A 25,744-nucleotide genomic window follows, 5' to 3' on the forward strand; every position below is an offset into this window, starting at 1 on the left:
GATGATATCAAGAGAGGGAAAGAGAAAGCATATATAGAGAAAAGAGAATAGGTCCCTGCATAGATCCTTAAGGTATACTCACAGACCCAGGCATATAGTATATGACTTAGATCAAGATCCAGCAAATGAGACTGAGAGCAAGCAGTGTTATGAGGATACAAAGAGGGGAAAATACAGGAATAAGGAGCATTCAACAGCGTCAGTATCTCAAGAAAGAAGAGAAATGAAGAAAGACAATTAGATTTGGCAATTTAGATCATTGGAAACTTTGGAGAGTTGGATACTGAGGTCTGAAGCCAGATTGTAGACAGTCTTAAAAATGAGAGGTGAGGAAATACAGACACTTTCTCAAGGGGTTTAGTCAGTCAACATTTATTAAGTGCCTGTTTTGTGCTACACATGATGCTAAACACTGGGACTATAAAGAAAGGTAAAAGGCACATACTGCCCTTGAGGTCATAAACTAATGGGAGTTTAGCAGTGAAGGGGAAGAGAGCTTTTAGAATGAGAGCTATTGGGAATAGTAGGATCTGGTGAGGTGTGGGTTGGTGTTTTTTTTTTTTTTTTTTTTTTTTTTTTTTTAATAGAGAAGACTGGAACTTGTTTGTAACCTGCAGGCTAGGAATAAATAAATAGAGATTCAAGATGTAGAGAGAAGGAGGGAATGCTAATGGAGGCAGTCTGTTGAAGAATCTGTGAAGTAAATGGTGTCAAAGGTAAAAAGCTTTTCATCTGGGGAGTGAGAGCAGGGCACGGTACTCCATCTCTAAAAGGTTTTAGTCACTGGAGTAGAGGATTGACTTGAAGTAGCTCATCAACAGGTTAAGATTGGAAAGAGGAGAATACTATGGGGTGGAGGGATAGGAATTCAGGATGATTACAGAAAGATTGGAGAGCAATTAAAACAGAATTGGAATGATAGAAGATTATTACTCAATAAAGGATAACTTTCAGGTTTTTTGCACAGGGAAGTAGAACATTTGTAGGTAATAGCAACATCAAGGTATTAACATCCTTTTGTATTTTAACCTGAGTGGAGTCATTAGAATTTAGTAGATTGAGTAAAATTTTCAATTTATTTTGATATCTTATTAAAATATCACAGAAGATTCCTCTAAGTTAATAAGCACTAAGTATATGTATGTATGTATTGTATATGTATGTATATATATGTACAAGTATGCATCTGGGTAGGTTATGAGACTAATAGCTGTTTGGGCATTATAATTAGTTCATTGAAATTGTTTTCTTTGTAACAGCTGAGACCAGCTGCATTGATGAAGTGTGGGAGTTTTATAGTAGGAAGGAGTGTATTTCATAATGTAGCATAGGCTGGAGGAGGTGCAGGAACATCATTGGAACTTTTTAGAGCAATGTGTGTCACTTAATAGGCAATGGATCTGGGTATAGAGAAGCTAGTCTTTAGGAAAATCTAAAATCATTTTCTACCTCTCAGACACCTATTGACATTGTGACAGGGCCAGTCACTTAACTTCTCAGCGCAGTTATCTTAATAGGTAGTCATCTTAATTCTGAAATTGCAGATCTGTATGTTGTAGATGTAATAGATGAAACCACTTGTCTGGTTTTTTTTAAAAAAAGACATGATAATTGGGGAAGGGTATTCTAAGGGATAGGAGGTTGCTAAGGATAAACTGAGAGTATCTTTTTAAAGGCTAGCACATTTCATGCCTTTGTTCTAAGATCCAGAACTTAGGCAGATTATATCTATTTAGAATGTCCCTGACCAATGTAATTTCACGGTTACATGTTTAACACATTATAATTCTACTTTAAAATGAGCAAGAATCTATGCTGTGAGAAAGGGCTTTTAACCATTCTTGGGAATTGAACTCATTTTAGCCTCGCACACAGTTGAAGTCCTACTGTATTACTCTAGGTTTAAAACATCAGAGAAATGTTAAATATTTTACTAATTTAGTTTGCTAATAAACTCGGGGCCCTTATATATAATTGTCCCTTGCAGGACATAATCAAGTTAGCTAGAAATAGATAGAATATTGAATTTAGAATCAAGCAGTATTGAGTTAAAATTTGGCTCTAGACTCTTACTGGTCATGTCCCTAGGCAAATCAGCCTCTCTCAGCTTTAGTTTCCTCATCTATAAAATGGGGATAATAATACCACCTACTTTCCAGAGTTGTAAGGATAAAATGATATATTTATGAAGTGCTTGGTAAGCATTACTATTGCCAGCCATTATAAAATTAATTGTTCCGCTTAGCTTTTGAAAGTCTTTAGGAAGTTTGTTTGGAGATTCTTGTTCTGAGGTCCCTTTCTTCAAAGCTGAAATTCTAGAGTGCCAGGGGTAAGGGTGGGATGGAACCAAAGTATAAGATTAAAAAAAATTTAACCCAGTGTTTCCAAGCCCAGCATTACTATTGCTGTCCTTCTTCTTTAGACTTTTTTTTTTTTGAACCCTTGCCTTCTGTTTTAAAATTAATACTACATATTGGTTCCAAGGCAGAAGAGTAATAAAGTGGAAATTAAGCAACTCCCATATCCAGGCCTAGCTCTTATCACTGAGCCATCTTATTGCCCCCCCCCCCCCCCCCTTTAGACTTTTGAAAGACAGTCAGGGGAGGAATGTAAGGTCTGGGTACCTGTGAAATTTGGCTCTTGAATTAATTGAAGCTCAGACTAAAGATTTAGAACTGGAAAAATAATCTTGGACATTGCAAGGCCAAAAGCTTCTTTTTACAGATGAGGAAAATCAGATGTAGAGAAGTTTGTCTTAAGTTGACTCATAATAATTAATGTTCTATAGTTGCTATTCTGTCCTTCAGATTTGCCGGTTTTTGTTCCCAGTCACCTGAGTTCATAATCTTGGTCTTGTTGACAAGCAATTGCTAAACCTTCTAAGTTCTCCCTTTACAACATCTTTCATATCTCTTTTTCCTCATTCACCTGTTAACTATTCTAGTTGAGGACGTTCTTTTCACCACTAAACTGGATTATGTTATAATATCCTCCTAATTCATCTTCAGATCCCTTGACAGCTGTCAAAATCTTCTTACTAGTGTTAATCTACTCAAAAATCTTCTTTGGTTTTCTGTTGCCTCATGGAAAAAATATACAAACTCTTTAGTGTGGCATTAAAAAATAATAATCAATGTTACTTAATGCCTTTTCCCTCCTAGAGAGCCATCCCATTTAATAAAGAAAAAAAAAAGGAAAGCAGATGAGCAGAGCTTATCTAACACATGAGACATAGTTGATATCTGTAGTGTTTCTTACCCATATTTTCCCTCTTATGTATTGAGCAGGAAGAAAAAAAACCCTTTCTTGTACCTGTTTGGGTTTTATAATTCCTTACTTTCTAACAGAATCAATATCAGTTTCAAGGCAGAAGAGTGGCAACTGGAATAAAGTGATTTGTCTAGGGTCACACAACTAGGAAATGTCAGACCAGATTTGAACCCAGTACCTCCTATCTCCAGGCTTGGCTCTCTATCCACTGAGCCACATAGTTTCCTTAGTCATTATTAATTTAACAGCATTTAGTTTCACTTGCTTTGTTATTTTTCTTTCTGTTTTTGTTTGCATTGCAGATACTTTCTTGGTTCTTACTTTTCCATCAGTTTGTGTAATAAACCTTTCTATGTTTCTCTGTTCATTGATTTTGTTAACTTGGAAAAAACACAGAACTATTAAATAGTCATAAAGCCACTCTTTAATCAAGGGAAAGGGGGAACAGTGCTGATTAGACCTCTTATGCAGAGTTGCCTTATAATGCTATAAGTCCTGTTTTTTCAGAGCAGTTAATGACATTAGATGGGGGTATGAAAGTAATGTTTACCTCCATTAGGGACTAAATCAACTTTGGTAGACTAGTTCTTGGAGGAGCCTAATCACTCACTATTTTTTATATTGTTTCTATAGGAAAGTGTATTTTGAATATTACTATGAGAGAATAATTGAAAACCTATATAAATAAGTCATAAAATGTATCTTTTAGGGCAAGTACAATTAGTATTAAAATACTCTGTATTCAGATGATTTTTTTCTGTACTTTATAAAAAGTAATCTTAGGATGGTTGGCAATTTTACTTTCAGGGGATAGTTTAGAAGAAGATAATAACAAGAGTTAACATTTATGCAGTGATTTAAGGTTTGTAATACATTTTCTATTTTTCATTCTATCTTCCTGGACAAACCTTTGAGATAGATAGTCTATTTCTTCCATTTACAGATGAGGAAAGTGATACTGAGAGAAGTTATAAATGACTTGACCAAAGACACAAAGCTAATTTAGGTGCAGGACTTAAACTTAGGGTTTCCTGACTTCAATTATGGACTCTAATTAGTACTTATAATAAACAGTAAATGGAGATAATTACTAACTATTTAATTTTGTGATATATTAAAGTATTTAGGAGTTTGGAGAACAGGAATATAGGTGAAACTTGGAGTTGATAGAGAAAAGTTCATATAGTAGATCAGCGCCATGAGATATTAATGTGTTGTGATAAAAAGGAAAATATTTCAGATATATCATTACTATTAAGATTAAAGAAATAATAATAGTGATATTTATAAGGAAATTTTTTTTTTTTTTGCAGTGCTCTTAAGATACATTCTCACCTTTGAGTTTCATACAACCTTTTGACTTATCAGTAGCATGTGCCCTATTGGGACACTGAGGAAATAAATATGAAGAGAGGAGAGACTCTTTGTTCAAAATAATGAAAAATTAAACCAGTGAGATTAAATTAGGAAAAAATGAAAGAAAACCAAGAAGAGAAGTTCAAATTTGATATTTTGAGTATATAAGATGGTATAATGTTTATAATATCTGACCTCTGACATGTACTTGCTTTTTGATGCCCCAGAGAATTTTCAATGCCCCAGAGAATTCTCTTAAGTTGCAGAGAAGGTGACATCTGCTTTGATAGAGTTTTTCACTTGGAGCTTCTTATAACACCAGTGAAATAATTTTTAAAGGTAGTAGAAGGATGATAGGACAAAAGAAGTATTTGAAGATCTTTTTGGCCATGATTGTTTTAGTTTTTTAGGTGGGAAGTGATAAGCACGTAGGGATGGTGACCATGGAAATAGACTATAGGATTTAGAATTGGAAAAGACTTTAGAGATCATGCAACACAACTTCATTTTGCTGTACAGATAAGGAAAATAAGACTTGTATTAAAAAAAAGATTTACCCAAAGACATCTACTTAGTAGGTAGCAGATTTGGGATTTGAATTTAGGTCCTCTGGGTATAAATGGAGTTTTTCTTAAAATGATATACAGCCTCTAACTAAAACTATCAGCAGATGTTATTTGCAATGGAGATGAGCTAGAAGCCTTCCCAGTGAGATCAGGATTGAAACAAGGATGGCCATTATCACCATTATTATTTAATGTAATATTAGAAGTGCTAGCAATAGCAGTAAAAGAAAAAGAAGTTGAAGGAATCAGGATAGGCAAAAAGGTAGTAAAATTATCTCTTTGCAGACAATATGATGGTATACATGAAAAATCCTAGAAATTCAATTATAAAAAGTTAGTTGAAACTATCAATAATTTTAGCAAGGTAGCAGGCTATAAAATAAGTCCACATATTTTAATATATTTTTATATTTATATTTTTATTATATTTTTACATTTTTATTTATTTTTCATATATATTTATTACTTGATCTTATATATTATTAATAAATATGTCTGTCTTATTATGTTTTTTTATTTTTTTATGTATTTCCAGTAAAGTCCTGCAAGAAGAGATAGGAGAGATACACTACCTTTAAAATAACCACAGAAAATAAAGTCTCTGGGAATATGCCTGGTCAAAACAAACGCAGGAGCTGCATGTAGATTGTAAAACTGATTTTAAAGAGATGAAATCAGATCAAAGTAATATTAATTGTTCATGGATGGGCAGAGCCACTGTAATTAAGATGACAATCCTACCTAACTAATCTATTTAATGCCATCCCAGTAAAATTAATAAAAATTTAGCTTTACCTAGAAAAAACAGTAACAGAATTCATTTGGAAGAAGAAAAGATCAAGAATAGCAAAATAATTAATTTAAAAAATGTAAAGGAAAGAGGTCTAGCTGTATGGTATTATTATAAAGCCATTATTATCAAAGCTATCTGGTACTGGCTAAGAGAATGAAAGGTAGATCAGTGGGAACAGATTGTACAACAAAAAGTAGTAAAATATTATAGTAACCTTGTATTTGATAAAAATATAGATCCAGGCTTTTGGGATAAGAAATTGCTATTTCATAAAAATTCCTGGGAAAACTAGAAAGTAGTTTGGCAAAAACTTGGAAATAGAACAAACTAGGTCTATACCATTTACTAAGATAAGATCAAAATGATCTTGACTTAAAAGGAGATATCATAAGCATATTAGTATAGAGAACATTTCCTTTTGAATTTATGGATTGGAGAGGAATTTGAGTCAAGTTGCCGAGAGCATTGTGAGGTGTAAAATGGCCAATTTTGAGTACTTTAAATTGAAAAGCTTTTGTTCAAATAAAACAAATGTTGCCAGGATTGTAAGGAAAACAAAAAATTGGGAAAAACATTTTCCTAGATAGTCTTTTAGCTAGAGGCTGAGTCTGTTTCCCAAGGAGATCAGGGAAAGAGGAAAGGAACCTATGTGTTCCAAAATATTTTATAGCAGCTCTTTTTGTGATGGCAAAGAACTGGAAATCTAGGTGATGTCCATCAATTGGGCTATGGCTAAACAAATTGTAGTACATGATTGTGATGGAATACTACTGTGCTGTAAGAAACAATGAGCAGATTAATTAGAAAAAACTTGGAAAGAACTATATGAGGTAAAGAAGAGTGAAAGGAGTAGAACCAAGAGAACATGATATACAACTGTAGAGTTAATGTTTGAAGAATTACTTGTGAATGTTCATTGCCAGAGAATGGAAACCAAAAAACAAATATGTCTATTTTGCTGGATGATGCTTTCTATGTATAGTGTGGGAAGAGAAGGGACTAAATTAAAAAAGAAAAAAAAAACAGAATTTAGGTCATCTGACTCTAGTACCAGAGGAATCATATGTCTACAACATTTTTCTGGTTTACCAATCTTGTAACCTGGACACAAAAAGGATTTTGAAGTTAGCTTGCCATGATTGGTGATGAAACCATATTGGTTCTTTTTGACATGTTTTTCTTTTCCATATGTTTTAAAATGATCTCTTTAATAATGTGTTCTAGGATTTTGCTAGGAATTAAAGTTAAATTGATTAGTTTATAGTTTCTAGATTCCATTTATTCTTTACTAATTTTTGAAAATCAAGATTTTGTCCTTTTTCCACTTCTATGATACTTCTCCCATTCTCTACAGTCTTTCAGATATCACTCTCTTAAGTCATCTCTCAGATTTGCTGGTTCTTTTAGAATCCTAGGATATTTTTCATTTGGACTAGGTGACTTGAATTAGTGAAGAGTGGTTAGGTGTTCTCTTATCTCTTTGCCAATCTTGGATATCAACTACCTATTAGCAATTTCTTGGTCTGATTTTTCCAGGACAGGTATCATTCTCCTTGGCAAGGAAAACAGAAGCAAAATAAAAGTGGACTTGTTTTCTCCCAGATGGTATTGTTATTGTCCAGTTCACTCCAAAAAGTAATCCTGTCCCTCTTTGATCTTCTCATTTCCCCAATTCAATTAAAAAAAATGAAAAGCCATACCTTTGTTACCCTGAAGATTTCTTTGCCAAAGTGAATTCACTACCTTGAGCTATACTTCTAAATTACAGACTACTGTTTGCCTTTTGACTGGACAAGAATTAATTTTATATGGTTTTTTTAACTAATAATTTTGTCATTAAGGGAACAATTGATTCTCATTTAATATGGCATAACATTTTTTCTTCAGTTTTAAGGATCTGAATATAGTTTGCATTGTGTATTATACTTCATTTTGTTTTTTGCCTTTTATATCCTATGCAGCTTTTAAAATGTGATAAACCAGGTTTTTCCCACTCACATATTCACATAAATTCATAAAAACTTTTCCAATTGTAACCCATTTTCTTAGTGTCATAGTACAAAGAGAGCAGTAGGCTTGAAGTTATACAGAACCAAGTTTTTTGTCCTTCCTCTAGCATGTTAAAATGTGAATGTGCAAGTCACATCTTTGATTTTGTTTGCTGTAATAGTTTTTTCATAGTACTTTTAGAAGAATCAAATGAGATAGATCTTCTAAAGTACTTTGGAAACCTTAAAATGCTATACAATATTTATTTTTATTGGCCTGTTATAATTATTGGCATTTTGCTGAGGTATATGTAGTGGGCTGGTACCACATAAATACTGTAATATTTGTATTTGATACTGAATAACAGTGCTTATCAATATAGTTGAAGAATGTTTGACTTTCAGAGGAAATTTAGAAAAGTTTATTTGCTGCCACATTAAAAGTAATTTGAAGCTGAGATTAACAAAGAAAGCAAACATCCCAGAATAAAATATTCAGCTTTAAAAAGATTATACTATTTTGGATATTTCAGTAATAATAATAGCTCACATTTATATAATGCTTTCTTTATAATCATTTTGGGTACAAATAAATACTACTCTATTTTATCCTCAGATGAAGTGAGACTCAGTGTTCTGCTTTGTTCAGTAACATAGATAGGAGGCCTGGCCTTCAACTCCCTTCTAGGCCCATGGATACTGCTCTTTTCCACTATTCCACATTATAGGAAATAAAATACATGAATGAGTTTCTGATAGAAGTAGAAGTAACAATGATTTACAACTATTCTTTTTCCAACATGTGCATTCTCATGCATGATTTCCTATCAGTCATCCAAATAATATCTACCCAGTAGACTGGAGACCTTTACTGAAGTCTTTTACTATAGTACAGGTACTAATACAGCATTTGGTGACATGTTATGCCTTGCTGTCCTTGAATAATTAGTCTACCAACTTTTTAAGTTATATTTTTCAAGGGACATCTTTTACTCCACTTCTTTTGTATAATTAGTAATATTCCTGCAGCTTACTTATACATAATGTACTCTTCATTCTACTTTGATGCATCCAAAAATTTTGATTCTTTGTAGAAAGACATTTCTTGATTTGCAGCATATTGCATAACTAGAACACTGATGATATCTAGCTCTCTAGCTATCTTGCTCTAGGGTGTAATTTGGGTCATCGAAAGTGCTATATAGTTTCTCAAATGGCAGTCTAGCTTGCTTTCTTCCCTTTTCAGTTCTGGCTTCATACTTGTAACAGATATCAACAGATACTGCTTTAAATGGATTTAAGTCTTTTGATAATCTGCCACTGAATATGTACATACACTCAATCACCAACCCCCTTTGTATAGTGTTGATACAAATGAACTTGTTAGGGTTTGATACTATTTTAGCAGCCAAGACTATTCCTTTATTTGCCATTAAAGGAGAATGTGGTATACCATATGCATACTTATTGGTAAAAGGGGAGAGTGAGTGAAGAGTCAGTATTATCATTTCTTCATTTCCTTCCTTCTCTCTCTTTTTCTCTGTCTTCCCCTCTCCTCTCCTCCCATCTTCCTCTTATCCTCTCCTCCTCAAAATCAGTACTGTATATTGGTTCCAAGGAAGAAGAATGGTAAGGGCTAGGCAGCAGGGGTAAAGTGACTTGTCCAGAATGATACAGGTAAGAATCTTTCTGAGGCCAGATTTGAACCCAGGACCTCCTAGCTCTCTATTCACTGAGCTACAAAGTTTCAATTCCCTCCACCCCCCCCTCCACCCCAACACCCCCATCATATCTTTTCAATGAACCTATTTCCAGATATACTGGTCTGGGAGTTCTCTGAACTCTCATTCTACTTAATAACTGTGTAACTCATTTTGTCACTTAAATCACATGATTTCTTTTAATTTAAAAAAAATTTAATGGCGTATATTCTGGATAGTGTCCTATATCATAAGAATATTTTTTCCTTTACTTTTTTTTCTCAGCAATTAAATGGGAAATGTGGCTTATATATTTACAAACTAGATCAGTGATGATGAACCTTTAGAGATGGAGTGTCAGATCTCGTCCCTACCCCCTCACCCCCAGATCAAGCACTGTGCCCCTTCCCTCAAATTGAGTGCTGAATGGCCCCATCCCCGCCCCCACCCCTTACTCCTTATCCCACACTGGGAAGGGAGAAAGTGCTCCCATTGGCTGCTGGGAAGAGGGGCAGAGGATGTGAAAAAATGTCATCAGGCATGGTGGAGGGGGGAAGGGAGCAGCTCTGCCCAATTTCTTCTGCCTTTCTAGCAATAAACTCGGGAGGAGGGTTGGGGGGGGGGCAATTGAGTGCCCACAGAAAACTCTGTGTGCCATCTTTGGCACCCGTAACATAGGTTTGCCATCATTGAAATAGATTATAAGCACTTGGGAAGTCAAAAACTATCTCTGTCTTTTTTTGTTTTTGTTTTTGTTTTTGTTTTTGATATCCCTTCAATATTTAGTACACTATGCTTAAATATTTGTTTAATCAGTGAACAAAAGAAGATTCATTTTCATTCACGGATTAAAAAAAGTATTAGGAAGGCCTATTGATCACAGAAATAGCCACCATCTTCATATGGGCAAGAATAGCTTAACATATATTTTATTTGGAAATCATTTGAGGAGTTTTTTTGATGGTTAAAAAGTTGAATATTTGTTTTTCAAATTGAACTCATCATCTTTCCACCTCCACTTATCTCCTAGTTACCTAAACTCTAAACATTAACAATCATCTTTGATTCTTCCTTATTTCATCGCCCATGTCTGTTTTGTTGCTAAGTCTTGTTAATTCTAGCCCTATATTATTTCTCTGATAGTATTCTACTTTATGTTCCTACTCTCATACTTTAGTTCAACAAGCCTTTACTGTTTTTTACTTGGACTATTTTAATATTTTTCTAACTAGTCTCCTTGTCCTCAGAGTCTTTTCTAGGTTATAGAGTGACATTTATTGTTTTCTTTTAAATTCAAGTTATACTTGTACTAATGCTTGGTTTCCTAACAGTAATTTAATGTTCATGTCTGTCATTTTTCTACTTGTGCTTTTGCTGTCTTGCTTTTGTACATAGATTTTTTAAAAAAGTTTCCTATAGCTACAGTTTTAAAGAAAGTACAATGGCAATGGCTTTTGTACAAAAAACTTTTGTAAAGTTTTTTTTTTTTTTTTTTTTTTTTTGTGGAGGTAAGGTAGGGGGAAGGAGGGTCATGGTCCTTTCATAACATGCCAATAAGTGGTCATCTAGCCTTTGCTTGAAGATGTAAAGTGAAAGGGAACCTACTACATCCCGAGGCAGTCCTTTTTGGACTTTTGGAACACACTATTTGTATTAAGTTTTTCTTCACATTAAGCTCAAATTTTTTTCTTGGCATCTTATACACATTACTTCTAGTCCTGCCTCCAGATCCAAACAGAGCAAAACTAAACCCTCTTCTTCATTTTTGCCCTTCAGATATTTGTAGACATTCTATCCAGGTCTTCTCTTCCTCATATATGTATATTTCCTTCAGTGGTTCTTATGTGACATGAACTGAAGGCCTCTTGCTTTCTGGATTGTTGTCTTCTGGATAATCTCATGATGATGATTGTCTTTCATAAAGTGTGATTCCCAGAACTGAACATAAGTGTAATGATCTGACTAGGGCAAAATATAATAGGATTATTATACATTACTTTAATGTAACCTGAATGCATTCTTTTTATTGCCTGCTTTATCATACCATTGATTTATTGAGCTCATGGTCTACTAAAACCGTTAGATCTTTTTCAGACAAAATTGCTCTCTAGTCAAATCTTCCTCATCTTATGTTTGAAATTTATTGAACTTGAGTGTAAGACTTTATATGTATCTCTATTAAATTTAATCTTAATTGATTTGTCCTGCTATTCTAGTCTACCATGATACTTTATAAGCTGTTACTTGGTATGCTAACTCTCCTTCCAGCTTAATGTCATCCACAGATTTCTTAAGCATGAAGTTTATGTCTAAGACAGAACTTTGGAGACTTCTTTCCAGTTTTAAATCCTGCTATTCAAGCATTTTTTAATTTACCTGTTTGTATTATAATATGTCCATCTTTTCCATGAGAATCATAAGAGATTTTGTCGAATACTTTCCCAAGATCTGGGTAAACTCTAGAGCTTTTGCCTCATGTACCAGTTAATAACCTTGTCATGAAATGAAATTAATCAGTGTGAGCCTATCCTTGAATAAAGCATTTGTCTCTGTCATTACTGCTTTCTTTTCTCTAGTTTCACTGTCACTTTAATAACTCATTCTAGAATTGTGCCAGGAATCAATCAAACTAATTTACAGAGTTAATTATCTTTGCTTTTTATGTAAATTGGGACATTGTACCTTTCTGCTACTTGTTGACATAAAATTGAGACTCTAACAGAGGTGAGGAATAGAATAGGTCCTGTGAATAGGGAAATCCCAGATGAGGGGAACTCCCTTTATCTATGAAGACCAGCATATATATTCATTGGAGAATTGTTGACCTTATTTTAAGTGTACTTCTTCTGTTTTAGAATAGAGTTATATTTCTGACCAAATAAAGTTATAGAACTTAAAAATCTACCTTAACATTATGAATTTGATACTGTTTGAATCTTTGTTAACCAGAAAATTTTTCTAGTTGAAATTATAACTCAGAACAGCTTATAAAAGAACATTTCTTTTATAAACATATTTGTGGACATGAAACTAAATTTTATGTTTCTGTCTTTGTCTGGCATTAGCATAATAATAATAATAATCTTGTTAAATTTATTTTCTCATTCAAATGAAACATTTAACTACATTTTATGCTACTATGTTTTCTAAATGATTTTCTAAAGGTTTTATATTGGGAACAAAAATAAAATAAAATAAAAATAGCTGTTATTTGAAATTTTATTTATTGAAAGAAGGAAGTAAAATGATGGATCAAGGTGCTTATTAGTTTAGATGACCTCTTAGGTTCATTCAAGCTATAATTTTTATAAAAGTAATTTTATATTTATTAAAAATGCTACCATGTTAATACAATGCTCTTGTAATAACAGAATTTTAAACATAGAATATATTTGTTGTTTGCTAGTGGGCAGTGAGGTGATAGCTAGTCCCTGAAGTCAGGAAGACTTGTCTGAGTAAGTTAAAATCTTGCCTCAGACAATTTTTAGCTTTGTGACCCTGGGCAAGTTATCATGTTTTTGGAAAGTGAACACAGGATGTTTTTAGTTGGAGCAAATGAGTAGTTTAGATTCTAACTCAGAACTTTTTTCAAAATACTAAGACCACCTATTTTAGTTCAGAATCAGATGAAAATCTTTCTTTTATTCATGGATGAATGAAAAAGCACTTATCAAATACTTATACAATGTTAGGCACTCTATTTTAAGTGCTTGGGATACAAATAGGAAAAGCAAGATAAAACCTGCTTTTAAGGAGCTCACAATCCTATTCTGGGTAGGTGATATATAAACAAAGTTCACCTTGTTGTGTGCATTGAAAGACTCCAAAGATTTAGGTTATGTGAGAAGTTAAAAATGTAATTGTTAAATGCATTAGTTAAAAAATGATAGTGCCAGGGGACTGCCAGATACAGAGGCAAGACAGATGATAAGGTTTGGAATGATTTAAGTAGTAGTTAGATAGTAATACCAGGTTGTCCCTATTTTAAAAGGAAAAATTTGAGTTTCAAGGAGGTAGGCCAACTCTGTCTGCTACCTTGCATTTTTAGCCAATTCTGGATAGTAAGGGGAGGGGTTAGAAATAATGATAAAAGAGTTGCTTCCCCTTCTCCCAACTCCTACCATCTTGGATGGATTCATGGACATTAATCTCAAAACGTTTCCAGCTTTAGGCATACAGTTCAAAATGTGTTGCTTGTTAAACTTTAGCTGTTAGTTTTAGGAAGATAATGAAGTTCCACTATAGCTAGGTTTAATTTTAAAAATGATACTTTTTATATACTTTACAATATTTTATCTTTACACATATTTTCTTTTTCTGGGAGGAATGAATATTAAATTTCAATATCATTGAATTAGGTTCACATATTAATGAACAGTTTTATAGCATACTATCTCTTTTTCAGGTATACAAAACTTGGATATGCTGGAAATACGGAACCACAGTTTATCATCCCTTCATGTAAGTAATGCCTCAAATGCACACAAATAAATTTAATATTTTCCCTGATTGCTTTAGTAGTAAATAATGCTGCTAAAACAATAGGTAGAGTTTGCCATATTTGAAGCATGCTGTGTATTTCTAAGTCCCTGAGTTCACTGAGAATAGCCTCTTGGAGCAGTGCTACAAAAAACACTACTTGAGTTTTATAATTTGTGTATTAGGGCCAATATGATGATGAAGTATTATTTAATGTTGAACACTATATTGTCATGTAATCTTAATAATGGCTCTTAGGCTTAATAATGCCTATTGACTGAATGATAATAAAACTGCTTATTCAACTGGGTTTGTTTGTCTGGGTTTTATGATGTAAATACTGTGTTGTTTTTTGTTCCTTTTAACTCCTCTATCTTAGAATCAATACCAAGTACTGATTCCTAGGCAGATCTATTTAGGGCTAAGCTGTTAGTAGGGTTAACTAACTTGCACAGACTTAAATAGCAAGAAAGTGGATGCTAATATAGTGATCCCTAATCTGTCAACGGGAATAAACTATGTTCCAGAGGACCCCCGGGTCAGGTGAAAATCCATGAAGCAGCAGCATTATATTAATTTTATTATTTATATATATTTTAAGGCTTTATAAATCCTTCCCACTCTCCTATAAACCTTTTCCACACTCTTATTAATGTGCAGTCACTGAACCAGTCAATGCCCAGGATACCGAACACAGAGCTGTGTTTGGTTGCCTTTCATTCCATCAGCCAATAGTACGCAGTGATCAGTGTAACTCTGCAATACAGAATTAGATACATTTTTTTTTTAGCCTGCAATACAGTGAAGCTGTGATAAGTGAACCACAATATTGCAAGGGACAACTATAGTGTTTTCTAGTACTTTATCTGTGCTTCTTTAGTGTCAAGGCTTTTAAAGGATAAGGATACCATGGTTTTCTTTGTTTTTACTTTTATATGTCATTTGTCTTTTTAAATTTTGTAATAGATTTTATTTTTGTTGCTAAATATCTTGACCTATAATATATAGCTTTTCATTAGACCAATTTTATTTATTTTTAATTTCTAATTGTGCTTTGCTTATTCTGCTAAGTAGGTTATAATATCATGAATATAATCTCATATGATTTTTGTAATATCTGATGTAGTATAAATAGTATAAATAGAGAATTGAAATTAGAAAACTAGACTGAAATTTCTTCTCTTGCTTACTACCTATTTGACCTTGTGACAAAGTAGTTAATTTCTGGGTACATCTTTTTTTTTTTTTTTTGGAAACCCTTACCTTCTGTCTTGGAGTTCTAAGGCAGAAGAGTGGTAAGGGTAGGCAATGGGGGTCAAGTGACTTGCCCAGGGTCACACAGCTGGGAAGTGTCTGAGGTCATATTTGAACCTAGGACCTCCCGTCTCTAGGCCTGGCTCTCAATCCACTGAGCTACTCAGCTGCCCCCTACATCACTTTTCTTTAGCTATGTATTGGGTATTAGATTAGATGGCCATTAAAGGTTCTTCCAAGTTTCATTCTATGATCCAGTGAGTTTAATGTGATGATTATAAGTGAAATCATTAGGAAATCATTAGATTATAGATTCTTTTACTTATGTGCCTTTTGGCAAATCATTTAACTTCTCTGGACCTTGGTTTCCACAGTTGTTAATAGGCTAAAACTCATCTGAAGTTCCTTTGAACTAAAAATCCTGTAATCCTAAAATCTCCATGGAATCCCTGTTTTTGTTCTTACGTATGCCAAGGGAATTGAATAGGTTTCTACTCTTTAGGATTTAGAAGGCTTAATTTGTTAGAAAGCAGCATGGATGTGATCTTTTAGACTTTTGTATTTTATTTCTGGTTATACAATCTCCATTTCATTTGGAAGTCCATAATGCTTTTCATTTAATTTTTCTTATGACAACCTGAAATATTTAGAATTCATTTATTTATTTCAAGTAATTATTGTATTTTCAAGTGTTTCAAGAACCAAATTAGTTCTGAGACTGTTCACTCTGTATTTATAATCATTTTGTTATTTATAATTATTTTCATAATTTATTCAGGGTATTTAAATCAGAAAATCTGTTAGGAATATTTTGAGAAGTTTTAATTTATTTTGAGCCATATAGATGCCACTGTTATTAGAAATTAGAAATATATTGCTTATAAGAATTTAAAGCTTTTAGCTGATGTTATTAATTTTCTTTCTTCCAGAATTACTGAAGAAATGAGGGAATTCTGTAGATAACTATGTCATAAAAGTTTTTTGCATTTTTATCTTCTTAAATTTTTTAGTTGGGATTAAAATGAAAATAAATCATACATAGTTGAAAGACTTAGACTTAAATAACTTAAAAGTTATAAGGTTTGATACCATCTTGTTTATTCCCTTTAGTCCTGCAAATTAGGCCTTGAAGAAATTGATTAATTAAGCTTTTTTATTACACAGTTTTATTTGTAATGCCAATCTCTTGCAGCACCATTTTTTATTTATGAGGTATGAAAGTATTAAGACCTAGATGAATAATTTTTTGAGTTTGACACTTCTTAATTTTTTATTTTTAAAGTTATTTTTGTTACTCAGTTTTTAGCTTCTTATGTCTAGCTAATGCTTCTGTTCTGTAATATACCTTTGATTCAGTAAGGATGAACTTAAAAATATATTGTAATGTTCCTTTTTTACACATATATTAACAAACAACATAGAATTATGCTGAAAGAAATTCTAGAACATTGCTTTCCAACTGGTTTTCTCAATACTTAGCAATTTGGGCAAATTTTTGGAGTAGTTTGTAAAGAACTTTGGACATTTAATAAACCCCTTCTGATTTACAAGATATCCTTCTTTTAATAGTCAAATGTTTGTTTCAAAGTTAGAAGGGGCTGACTGTGGATATAGAATTTTTCTCTTTCAGTATTCTCTGCCCAACTTAATAAGGATATAACTATTAAAAAATGATGGTACCACAGTTGAATGCCAGATCACCCTAAGTACATTCAGATAAGGACTATTCTGAATGAAGAACTGTTTAACTTGAAGGATTCAGAAATTTCATAATTTAAGTAAGTTTTAGCTGTGATGTGATGTGTTAAATTTGCTAAATAGTTTGAGAATTATTGTTGGCTTGGCTTGATTTTTTTTTTAAAAAGTACATTTAAAACAATCTTATCAGTATTTTATTTTTAGTTTAAATAATTGATTCATAATCTCTAGCATAAAGTTATAGGACAGAAAAATTTGAAGGGGAAATATTTTTGCATTTCTTCTGCAGATATTTTTTGTCAATATTTTTCACTTTTTCCTTTCTGGGCTATCAGATGACTTTTGAGTTGGTAATTATGTCTATTGTTTAAAACCAAAATGAATCCTATGGTTATTGGAATACTCACAAATGTACTTTCTTTATAATACATTTTTAGGTTTTCATTACATTTAAAATTGTGGTTTTTTTTTTATGACTGATTATCTTTTTAAAGTTTCATGCATAGTCTCAGATATAAGTGTTAGTTATAAAATGAAAGATTGTGTTTGGTCAAGATGGGAGAAAGAAAAGATACTATATATGTGTTTTTTGAGGCATGCTAACCTCTTACTTTTCTAAGTACTTGTGTTCCTTGTTAAAGGTATTGCTATCAAGGAGTCTGCAAAAGTGGGAGATCAAGCACAAAGGAGGGTGATGAAAGGTGTTGATGATCTAGACTTCTTTATTGGGGATGAAGCAATAGAAAAACCAACTTATGCAACAAAGGTATGATTCTATGGCTATTTTAGATAAATTAGAAATTTTGTTTAAAAATTCTATGGTGTTTATAAGAATATTTGTTTTCTGTCCTCATGATTCTGGCTCTGTCACTTTCAATTTGTCAAGTCTTAACTGCCTTGGTTAAGTCTTAACTTTTCTGATTCCTAGTTTCCTCTTTTGTGGGAATAAAGGGTTTTATACTAGGTGATGTCTAATGTTCCTTCTTAAGAATCCATGATCCTATGATCTCCATTATTCAAAATCCTTTATTGTCTTAAATGGCTCACCTTAGGTGCCACCTCTTGTGTATAGGCTACTTCAGTCCTGCTTAGGGAGTGATGCTTTCTGTTTTTCCTTAGTTTGTCTTATATTTATCTATAAAAGACTATGTCACATTTCCAAATAGAATGAAAATTCTTCAAGGGTAGCAACTATTTAACTTTTATATTTTAATCTACTTTAATCCGTAGTGTATTATTATTATTATTATTATTACAAAAATTTTAGTATTACTTTTTTGAGTTAAATATTAATACAACTTTTAAAATGTAATTTAAAGAAAGATTAGAAATATGGAAAACTTTTTTCTGATGGTATCTAATTATCAAACATGTTAAGTCTAAGTATTAAAGTAGGAGAGGTAATCTAAAAAAATTCTTAGGAAAAAAATGAACTATGAAGCATTAACTCCAGGAAATGGATCTTAGGAGTGAATGATTGGAGAAAATGGAGGGTAGATGGAATGGCTAGGAGTGTATGAATATGAATAAGCAATGACTTGTGACCACAGCTTACTAGCCATTTATGTGTTTCAGAAAAGGTATATTGATTTCCCATATAAATATTGTCATGACTATTTAAAAAAAATATAAAAACGGGGCTTTTTTCTTGAAGCTCATACTTCAAGATATCACAGAAGTATTTTTGGTTTATGACTTTTCAGGTTACTTAACATTGTACATAGTAGTTTCTTAGAAATAATTTTTAAAATGCATAAGGGATTTAACAAAATACGTAAAATACAATTTTGTAGCCAAGAGAATTATTGAAGACTATTATATAAGTCTTAGAGACATAATTTCAATTGGCTGAATCTTTTGTTCTTTTAAAGTTATTTTAAAAATTAGTTCAAGATTTTATTTTGTTTGTTTATTTAACAGTGGCCAATCCGTCATGGTATAGTTGAAGATTGGGACTTGATGGAGAGATTTATGGAGCAAGTGATCTTTAAATACCTAAGGGCAGAACCTGAAGATCATTATTTTCTTTTGGTGAGTTCAAATAAAAATTTAGTTGAGATTTTATGTGAATTTTTATGAGTTACATTATTTTTTAATATTGTTTCTCTTAGAGCAGAATTCAGTTTGGATTGTGTTAAAGATTCCTACAAGGAATACGGTGATCTCACCTACAAAAATATTTATTATTTTGGATCATAAAAATAGTATTATAATGAAGTTATAAGGCCCAGTTGAAAAGCCATATCCTCCATTAAGCCTTCTATTATTTCCCCATTTTCTTACCCACAAATTGGCATTTAGCCTTCTATGAATGTTTGTAGTATTTCTTTTACATCTACTTTCTATTTTAGTTATGTTTGTTCAAGTCTTACCTCCTATACTAGATTATAAGCTTTTTGCAAGCAGGGACTTGTCTTATTTATCTTCATCTCAGTGCTGAGCACAGTGGTTTGAACCTGAGTCACTTAATGTTTGCTGAATGAATTTTCATTTTAAAGATTTTTAAGGTTGAAAGTACATTTTCCTTATAGCTTATGTCCATCAAAGTTAGATGTTATGATTCTGGTTATTACTTGTGGTAATAAGCTTGCTTAACTGAATCCAGGTATTTATAAAGTTTTAGTGCTTGTGTATTATTCATGGTAACTTTCTGTTCATCAGCATATCTGAATTAGAATACTCCCTTCCATAATTGATAGCTGAAGTTTTTGAATCAGTCAGTGTTGTTTTGTGCAAAGTAATAAATTCTTCCTCTTTGTATTTATTTGCTTATGAAGAGATTTCTTCATTAATAGGATTATTAAAAATGCTTGAATTTGACTAATTTATATTTGTCTAACAGACCGAACCTCCACTAAATACACCAGAAAACAGGGAATATACTGCTGAAATAATGTTTGAATCCTTTAATGTGCCAGGCCTATACATAGCTGTACAGGTAAGCAAATAATTTATATTTCTTGAAACCTGATCTTCAGAATTAAAATTTTGAACTTTTAAATTTAATTTTTAAAATATAATTTGCTTCATATTTTTTGATAACAAAATAAATTCAAAACAGATGTTAACTAATTATGAATACAGTGTACTTTGTGAATTTTTTATAGCTAGTAGTCTATAATAGATATAATGTACTGATGTTTTATACGTCTTTTGTTTTGCTTATTTGTTGAAAATATTCTTTATACATAAAATTGCCTTTAATCACAATCTATTTAGAAAACTTATGTATTAGCTATTTCAAACTATTTACTTAAAAGTGTTATATATGCTATTAAATCCTAGAACTTCTTCTTCCACTGGTACAGATCCCAAACAATCTATGATTTCTTTTCCCATATGTTTACTGGATAATTTATGTTCTTCTATAATCCTCTCCAGTATACCCCGAGAAGGTTGAAGACCTTCCTTTAGGTCTTTTTATTTGAATTATTTGTCTCTTCACTTGTTATACCTCGTACCACATGAAGTATTTGCCTCCTTTTTTCCCTCCCATAAATTGAGTAGCTTTTATACCGTTTTTAAGCTAAGGTCATCTTTGGAAATTTGATCCTACTGTACAGTTAGGAGGAACAGTGGATTGAGCTCTGAACCTAAGGTCTAGAAAAACTGATTCAAATCTAGCCAAGAAACTTAGTAGCTGTGTGGCCCAGACTAAGTCATTTAACCTCTTTTTTAGCTCAGTTTCCTCTTAACTGTAAAATAATAGTATCTTCCTCACAGAGTATTTGTGAGAATCCATGAGATACTATTTGTAAAACTCTTAGCACAATGTCTCACATAAAGTAAATGTTTAATAAATGCTTATTCTTCTTTCCTTAGCCCATCCATCATTCCATTGCCCTTTGGGTCAACTATAATGGTATTGAAGGAGAAAATAGGGCATGTGTTAAAGTGCCAAAGAAAAGTATATTTGTTTTTAAAAATAAAAGTGACCTTTTAAGGTTCACTCTGTCTTCTAAATTGATGATCCTGAAGCCCTATTATTTTTGGTTGATCTAAAATGCTCATTTGATTTTTATGTCCACAGAATTGAAGAGTTTTTTTCCTTGATAATTCAAGGGTCTTAATTTGTTATCCTCTTAATGATAGCTAAATATTATTAACTTTAATCCTTAGCATCATTGTGGTATCAAATGACAAAATTTTTGGATACCCTCGAGTACTAAGCTGAATATACTAACTATAAGTCCTAAATATAAAATATATTGAATATAAAAAAATAGAAGGCATCATCCCTATGCCTCTAGTTGAAAATGTATAAATATGTGCATGTGAAAAAAAGATTTAAACTTTTACAGAGACATCCTTTGACTATAATTAAAGGAATCAACAGGAAAAAGAACTTGTTCCTTTACAGTACAGTTTAAAGACCTGAAACAGATGAATATGAGAACATAGGAAATCTTTAATTTGAGATTTTTAAAACTAGGATTAGGTATCTAACCATCCATAATGATTTTGTGTGTGTGCATGATCCTACCTGAAAGTAGTTCTATTTCTATAACAAAATAGAAGATATCTACTATTAGAGATATCTCTTTCTGCTAACATTTTGGAAGTGAATAAAACAAAGTAAATGATAATTGTTTTAGTAGTATTCCATATTTAATATGGGCTCATTTAAGTGCCTTCTTTGTATTTTCTCCAAAGCTATTGTGAATAACTTTTAAAAATATTAGTTGGTACAGTTGATCCTATTCGTAAAGCCACTAATTTAATAATTAAATAGTGCCAACATACATTTTCTAGATTGAATTTTATGGATTTCATTTTAATATTAGCTTTCCCAAATCCTTCCTCAGGGGAAATAAAGGATAATTTGGCCATTGATTAAGTTATAGTGATAATTTTGAGACACATGGGGGCGAGTTTTCTCCTTAAGTTAGTGCTTTATTGGTTTTTTTTAGTTGTTACATTTTTCTTGGACATAATCACTTTGTCAAGAAATAGTTCTGCGGAACTTCTCTCAAAGGGTCTTGTAATGGAACTTTAAAAAATTTGTAAATCTTCTTAGGTTGGTCTTTCTACAAGGAAATGGTTAATTTGTTAGAATAATAATTATAACTTGAATAGTTCATGTGGTTGCCTTAGTTCACCATATTTTTGTAAAATGCAACCCATGTGTATATTTTGAAAAATAAATTCTAGCCTCTTTTGCTCTGTACTATTTAATGATAAATCTATGCATTTCAAAGTAATTTTTCTTCATGTTTTAAAACACAGAAAGAAATAAGTAAGAGTGTGTGAATTAAAATTCTTTTATTAGAATGAAAACAACAGGTAAATTTTGATTTTTCTCATCCTGGAAGATTTTGCTTTTGAGATTATTACATAAATAAAAGCAATATGCCTTTTGATATCTCACTTGTTTTCGTTCTTTCTTTTTTTTTTTTTTTTTTTGGCTTGTTTGTTAAGGCTGTCCTTGCTTTAGCTGCGTCTTGGACATCAAGACAGGTAGGAGAGCGGACATTGACTGGTACAGTTATAGACAGTGGAGATGGTGTCACTCATGTCATTCCTGTGGTAAGAATATTTAAAAAATATTGAATAAGACTATTAATGTTATAAAGAAAAAAAGAGCTGACATAAGCAAAAGCCTATCTGGCATATGTAGAAGATGAAAATTGACTTTCTTAAAACTACCAACTACCATCTCTAGTTAATATAATTTTTTGAATTTTTTTAAACTTACTACAAAAATGTCAAAATGTCTTTAAAATGCCTTGCTCTTGCTTGTAAGAATACATTACATTTTGGACAACATATATTGTGAGGGCTATAATTGGAATATGTAATTTCTTATCTTAATCAGCAAGAAAACTTGTTTTCTTAAAATGCTGATAGAATAAATATTTTTATTACCATTTGATGGCTTCATTCATAATTTAGCAATTTAAAGACCCAAAGGCTAAATTTTACAATTAATGATAAGCACATCAGTATAAATGTATTTTCATGGTGATTTATTTTAGTTTTGATTGTACTTAACTATTTCTGCTTAGTAAAATATTTTAACAAAAACTTTCAGATCACACTGATTTTGGGAAGGTGCAATTTTTTTTTTCTGCTAGGTTTATTAAACCATCGAGTTTCTAGTGCTTAATGATAAATTACATTGTTTTTTATTCTGCCTAATGGATTTAGTATTGCTGCTGGAAAGGACAACTTTTAAGAAGGACTTTAAATTTTTAATATTTTAATGGAGTTGATTGTTATTTTTTAAAGAACCAAATTGTCTTTTTCATACATTATTACTTCATTAAAAGTACAGTTGTGGGGGCATTGAGAGAGCCTGATATACAAGGTGTCTGAATATGGGGAAGATTCTAAAAGTGTGGAAAAAAATCTGGGACATTATTGATGCTGAAAAAGGTGAACAAAAGCACATCAATAAGTACTGAGACATGTGCCTCTCTTCTGTCTATACAAAATCTTTGTAAGGGTCATCTATTCGTGAATTGAGGGAATCTTCAATGAGTTTATTAGTTAAGGATGGAGCAGGCTTTTCCAACAATGGACCACATCTTTACCATGTCACAATTAACTGAAAAGATGTAGAGAATATAAAATCACATTGGGCTACTGTTGATTACAAAAAGTCAAGCATTTGATTTGATAGAGGCTCTTTTGTAGCAAAATATCTTCCATTCATATTTCAAGATTGTTCAGGATTCTTCAGAAGATTTTATGCAGAAATAATCCTGTTGAGTGACTCAATTGATTATTAGCATCAGGTAAGGTATCAAACAGATGTGGGCTCATCAAAGGTATTTGCCACTGTGATGGAGGAGAATCTAGTGCAGAGACCTGGTTGAGGAGGGATTTATTGGATGCTAGAGTTTCTCCAGGTGCTCCTGTTTGTGGATAACATTATGTTGATTGCATCAACCCCTAAGACATTGCAGAACCTTTTGAAAGATCATCACTCAAAGAAGTTTGACCTATGCACCCATTTAGGAAAGACCAAGTAGAAGAAAGACTATCTCTTGCCCAGATATCAGCATTCATTTAGATGGACACTGTATATTTTGGACAGAGCTATGCTCACAGTTGAAAAGAAGTAAGAAAGTGGCCTGGATTGCCTTCTGGAAATTGCAAAGCTTTTATGCTGCGCGCCCCCCCCCCCCCCCCCCCGGCCTCTCATGAAAGCAAAGGTCCACCTTTTCAATACTAACATTTTACTGGTGTTGCTTTATGGCAGTGAAAATGAATAATATACAGAGGGGAACAGACAGGCTTATGGTAAGTGTGAATAGGCTGCATTGTATAACAAGTGAGGAACTCCAAAGAAGAACAGGATAAAGGATTTCATCAAGGGATTAAATGGTAGGAAGGAAAGTTAGACTAGTTTTGTGGTAAGGGAAGGGGATGACAGACATATGGACAAGTCAGAATGCTTCATTGGCAGCCTTGCAATATTATGAGAAAGTGAGGAGGGCCTTTAGTGTTATTGGGTGGACCTATGTAACCAGCATTTGAGAGAACAGAAAGAAGAGTTGTTAAGAATGGGGAGGGATGAATGAATTGTGATCTTTATCATTGGAAGGAACTCCAAAATCAAGAGATCAGAGATATCTTTGAATATAGAAGAATTATTGCTTCATTTTTCCACTTAACATTTTGATGCTTTATATTCATTTATAATTTTAATACTGCTACTTTAATAAATATTCCTAAAACAGTGCCTTTTATGTGCCAAAAAGAGACAGTGGATCCTAGTAGATAGACATAGAATCAGGGAAATTTGTATTCAAATCCTGCCTTCAGCAATTTCTAGCTGGCTGTGACTTTAGGCACTTAACTTCTCTGAGCTTCAGTTTCCTTATTTGTAAAACGAAGGTAACAATAATTGCATTAGAATATTTTAAGGATGAAATGAAATGTATGTAAAATATTTAAAAGTTCTGTGTATGTGCAACCTATGACTTTAGGTTCATATCCAAGTGATTTTTATGATTACATTAGAATTTTAAAATAGTGCTTATGAGGTTAATTAGGGCTAATGATTGCTGTCTTTAGGATGTGCTGTTAAGTTTACTTGTGACTTATAAATGAATAGAAAATAGAATTACTAAATTTGAACATATATTATTAACTTGGAGTCCATGAACTTAAAAAAAATAAACCCTTACCTTACATTTTAGAATTAATACTTAGTATTGGTTTGAAGGTAAAATTGTGGTGTAAGGACTAGGCAATTGTGGTTAAGTGAAATGTCCAGGTCACACAGCTAGGAAGTATTTCTGGTAAAATTTGAGTCAGTTCTCCTGACTCCGGGTCTAGTGCTCTATCCATTCAGCCACCTAGCTATTTTATGAATGTAAAAAAACAAAACTTTTCAGTATAATTGGCATCTTTTGCAAGCCCCATGTATTTTTGGCATTTAAAAACATTCTGAGAAAGTTTCCAAAAGGCTTCACCAGATATCCCAAAGGTGTTTTTGTTACAAAGGAGTTAAGAACTCGTGCCATTGAAGATGGAATCATAATAATAATTTGCTGATTTAAGGAAGAACAGCAGAAAATGGAATTATTTTAAGGCAGGGTAGTTCTAGAAAAAATACAACTGGGAGGAAAATCAAAACCATGTGGATAGAAGGTAAAATTGAAATTAAAAGCACAATATATTTAAAATTTG

The 25,744-nt window shown here is 32.3% G+C and overlaps 1 protein-coding gene across 1 annotated transcript in view; it reads left to right on the top strand.

Moving 5' to 3' along the window:
* Positions 1-25,744, top strand: part of ACTR3 (actin related protein 3) — a 61,088-nt gene that overhangs the window by 14,195 nt on the left and 21,149 nt on the right. Inside the window, exons 2-6 of the mRNA XM_044669914.1 lie at positions 14,079-14,134; positions 17,746-17,870; positions 19,025-19,135; positions 19,947-20,042; positions 22,523-22,630. Of these exons, the coding sequence (XP_044525849.1) occupies positions 14,079-14,134; positions 17,746-17,870; positions 19,025-19,135; positions 19,947-20,042; positions 22,523-22,630 (496 nt within the window). The remainder of the gene's footprint in view (positions 1-14,078; positions 14,135-17,745; positions 17,871-19,024; positions 19,136-19,946; positions 20,043-22,522; positions 22,631-25,744) is intronic.

The sequence above is a fragment of the Gracilinanus agilis genome, chromosome 3 (genome assembly GCF_016433145.1).
Source record: "Gracilinanus agilis isolate LMUSP501 chromosome 3, AgileGrace, whole genome shotgun sequence".
Lineage (NCBI taxonomy): Eukaryota > Metazoa > Chordata > Mammalia > Didelphimorphia > Didelphidae > Gracilinanus > Gracilinanus agilis.